The sequence below is a fragment of the Ammodytes marinus genome, assembly GCF_949987685.1.
Source record: "Ammodytes marinus genome assembly, chromosome: 25".
Lineage (NCBI taxonomy): Eukaryota > Metazoa > Chordata > Actinopteri > Uranoscopiformes > Ammodytidae > Ammodytes > Ammodytes marinus.
In genome coordinates this window covers 2,139,693-2,143,684 of record NC_137229.1, presented here as the reverse complement: position 1 = coordinate 2,143,684, position 3,992 = coordinate 2,139,693, and the positions used below count along the sequence as shown (strand labels likewise).

The 3,992-nt window shown below is 44.1% G+C and overlaps 1 protein-coding gene across 1 annotated transcript in view; it reads right to left on the bottom strand.

Annotated features, from left to right (window-relative positions):
• Window positions 1–3,992, bottom strand: part of LOC307270165 (thrombospondin-3a-like) — a 28,262-nt gene that overhangs the window by 9,799 nt on the left and 14,471 nt on the right. Inside the window, 2 exon segments of the mRNA XM_080053333.1 lie at window positions 250–432; window positions 1,078–1,170. Coding sequence (XP_079909459.1) covers window positions 250–432; window positions 1,078–1,170 — 276 coding nt within the window.

Sequence of the window (3,992 nt, the reverse complement as noted above, 5' to 3'; positions counted from 1 at the left end):
AGGGAGAGACAGACACACACACACCTCTTTCTCCAGCTCGTCCCCTGGTTCTAGTATGCTGTCCCCCCTGACTAGCCGTAGCTTCTCGGTCTCCGCTCGCTGCATGCGTCCACACACACACACACAGACACAGAGAGAGAGAGACACACACACACACACACACACACAGACAGACAGACAGACAGACAGAGAGACACACACACACACACACAGACAGACACACACAGACACACACACACACACACACACCTCTTTCTCCAGCTCGTCCCCTGGCTCCAGTATATTGTCCCCCCTGACTAGCCGTAGCTTCTCGGTCTCCGCTCGCTGCATGCGTCCGGGGAGGAAGAAGTTGAGCGGGAACGGCATCCGCTCTGCGTACCAGCGCCGCGTCACATCCACGTAGTTCTTACTGTCAATCCAGAACGCATAGATCTGCAATACAGAGAGAATGGCTGTTAATCAATCTGTCTGTCTGTCTGTCTGTCTGTCTGTCTGTCTGTCTGTCTATCTATCTGTCTGTCTGTCTGTCTGTCTGTCTGTCTGTCTGTCTGTCTGTCTGTCTGTCTGTCTGTCTGTCTGTCTGTCTATCTATCTATCTATCTATCTATCTATCTATCTATCTATCTATCTATCTATCTATATGTCTATCTGTCTGTCTGTCTGTCTGTCTGTCTGTCTGTCTGTCTGTCTGTCTGTCTGACTCTCTATCTATCTATCTATCAACACAGACAGACAGACAGACACATATACAGACAGGCAGACAGACTAACAGAAACATATACAGACAGACAGACAGAAACATATACAGACAGACACACACACAGACAGCAAGACAGACAGACAGACAGACAGACAGACAGACAGACAGACAGACAGACAGCCAGGCAGGCAGGCAGGCAGGCAGACAGGCAGACAGACAGACAGACAGACAGACAGACAGACAGACAGACAGACAGACAGACAGACAGACAGAGAGTCAGACAGACAGACAGACAGACAGACAGACAGACAGACAGACAGACAGACAGACAGACAGACAGACAGACAGACAGACAGACAGACAGACAGACATCTCACCAGAGCAGGCTTCAGTTTTTCTTCCATCAGTGAGATAAAGGCCAGGCTGTCTGCGCCCTCTTTAGCTGACAGGTCGTAGTCTGCGTTATATTTCTGAAAAACATTAAAAATATATAATTTTGAAAAAACAAAAAAACTGCAGAACTAACAAAGCAAACGTTCTACAAGAAGGCTCAACGTCAAATGTATTTCTATAGCACATTTAAAAGGGACACTGCGTAACATTTTAAGTAATTTATTAGCTAAAATCAATATCCTCATTCATAAATATGTCCTCATTGGTGTAAAATCACCTGAAAGGAGAATTACACATATTAATGTTATATTTTCTACATTGAGCAGGCAGGTCTAATGGAGGCATGCATGTTTTAGGAATGTCAACAGGTGCATTGTTTAGAATTTAGAATTGTTTCTTGATGATGTCATATTACACAGTGTCCCTTGTAATATGACATCATCAAGTAAGTTCTGGAAAGTTCTAGAATGCAACGCTCCCTGGGTAACCCCACCCCTTTAGAATAATAACAGAAGCTACAGTGGTCTTCAAGGACAAGAACAATTCTAAATTTTAAACAATGCACCTGATGACATTCCAACCATGACGCTTCCAACATGGTGGCACTAGGCCTTGGTCCAAGGTATGAAGAAATACGGAGATAAAAGAGACCCTTTCTAAGGGGGGGGAATCTAAAATGTTTTTTCAGCTATTATGCACTAAATTTAACGTACTTATGGATATTATAATTACTTTCTACAAAATCTGCTAGGAAATAAAACCCCAAATTCTACACACTGCAGGTTTAAAAACACCATCAGTTGACCAAAGTGCTGCACAAGATACAATACAAAACAACATATAAGATACATGAGAAAAACAAAGTTAAGAGTGTCAAAGTCTCAACTTGTGTTAAAGGCCAATGCAACAACAGTGAGTCTTCATCAGCAACGTATTAAACTGGTCAACTTTACAGGGATCCAGGTTCCATTCATTCACACAGTCATACTGGTGGAGGTAAACTATGATAGTAGCCACAGCTGCCCTGTAAAGGATGGAGTGAGTGTCTGACCCTGCGTTCCGAATCTCCTCCTCTTTCTTTTTTCTATTCTACATACTACATCCGACGATAAAAAGAATCTAGTTAGGATGCAGTAGGCATACTATTGGGACATACTTTTCTCTCTTATTTCATCCTAACATGGCTCCTTGATCTTGCCTCTTGCTTTTATATCCGTCTCATCCCCGTTTGTTTTCATATGGAGGCTTCGTCGATGTGACGTCACTTCACGTGCGCACTGGATTGTGGGTCAGAATCGCCCAAATAGGATGCAGTTTTCAACACTAACAATCTTGGCCGGATGAAGTAGGACATCCGGGTACTTCTAACCATCCTAAATCTGGCCACAAGAATCAGGACATCCTAAATCTTTTTTCTACCAAACTATATAGTAGAAAGTATGCGATTCGGAACACAGGGTTAGTTTGATGCACAGGACCTAGTTTATACTAGTGTGTGTGTGAACGTTTACAAAAATGTCTTAACGGTTACACGGCTGCAATTTTATTTCGTGTACACGTTTAACCGTTAGTAAACATTTTCATCCCGGGTTATAATGTATTTCGGCAGGACAGAGCAACTAAAGGAGGTGGTGTTGCTCTGTATGTTAAAGATCATCTGCAATGTACTGTTGCTCTGTCAAAATCTGTTCCTAAGCTACTTGAACTGCTAGTGTTAAAGATCAAACTGTGCAACAATTTCTCTCTCTCTGTTGCTGTCTGCTACAGACCACCCTCTGCCCCACTTTGTTCTTTAACTATTCTTAGTGAACTTCTGGCCCCACACATCTCCTCCGAGTTCATTTTATTGGGGGACTTGAATTGGGACATGACTAACCCCCCAGATCGGGTTGTTCAGCAATTTGACGCCCTAAACCTCTACCAAATTATTTCAGAGCCCACCAGACTCAATCTAAAATCTCCTTCATCTGCTACGCTGATAGACGTTATACTAACGAACGCTCCCTTTAATTATAAATCTGGTGTTTTCAGTCAAGATCTGAGTGATCATTGTGCTATTGCCTGCACGCGCTCCGCCTCCTCAGCTAAGCGCCCACCTGTGATCGTCTCCAAACGTTCCCTGAAGAACTTTGACCTGGAAGCCTTTCTCCACGACACTGCTGCAGTGAGCTGGGACACAATTAATACTCTCCCTACTATGGAGGAGGCCTGGTCCTTTTTCAAATCAACTTTCAGTCAGATCATCAATAAACACGCTCCACTCTTAAAATTACGGATCAAGGATCGTTTCAGCCCCTGGTTTTCAAGTGATTTGGCTGCTTTAATTCGCCAGAAGAACACCTTATGGCAGAAAGCCCGTTCCTCCCAGTCTCCTGCTGATTGGCTTGCCTTTCGGCAATGCAGAAATAAAAGCACTCAGGCCGTCAGAAAAGCTAAAGTCACTCATTTTCTGGACAAATTTGCATCCTGCGGCTCTGACCCCAGGAAGTTTTGGAAAACGGTTAAGTCCATGGAAAACAAGCTCACTTCACCCCACCTTCCCAATGCAATGACCTTTGGTGACATTGTTGTTACTGACAAGTCTCATATGGCCTCACTTTTCAATCAGCATTTTGTTAACTCAGCTCATGTTTTCCCTACTAAGCCCTCCACTGCTGCTCCTTCACTTTCACCTTCACCTACAACCTCCAGCTCTGGCACTTTCTCCTTCAGACCCATTACGACCGCGGAAGTCCTAGAGAATCTCACCAAACTGGACTCCAACAAGTCAGCTGGCTCTGACGGGCTCGCGCCTATGTTTTTAAAAGCTGCTGCTCCTGTCATTGCTGTCACCATCACACGGCTTTTCAACATGTCTCTGGAACTGTCCATCTTCCCTGTAGACTGGAAATCCGCACTT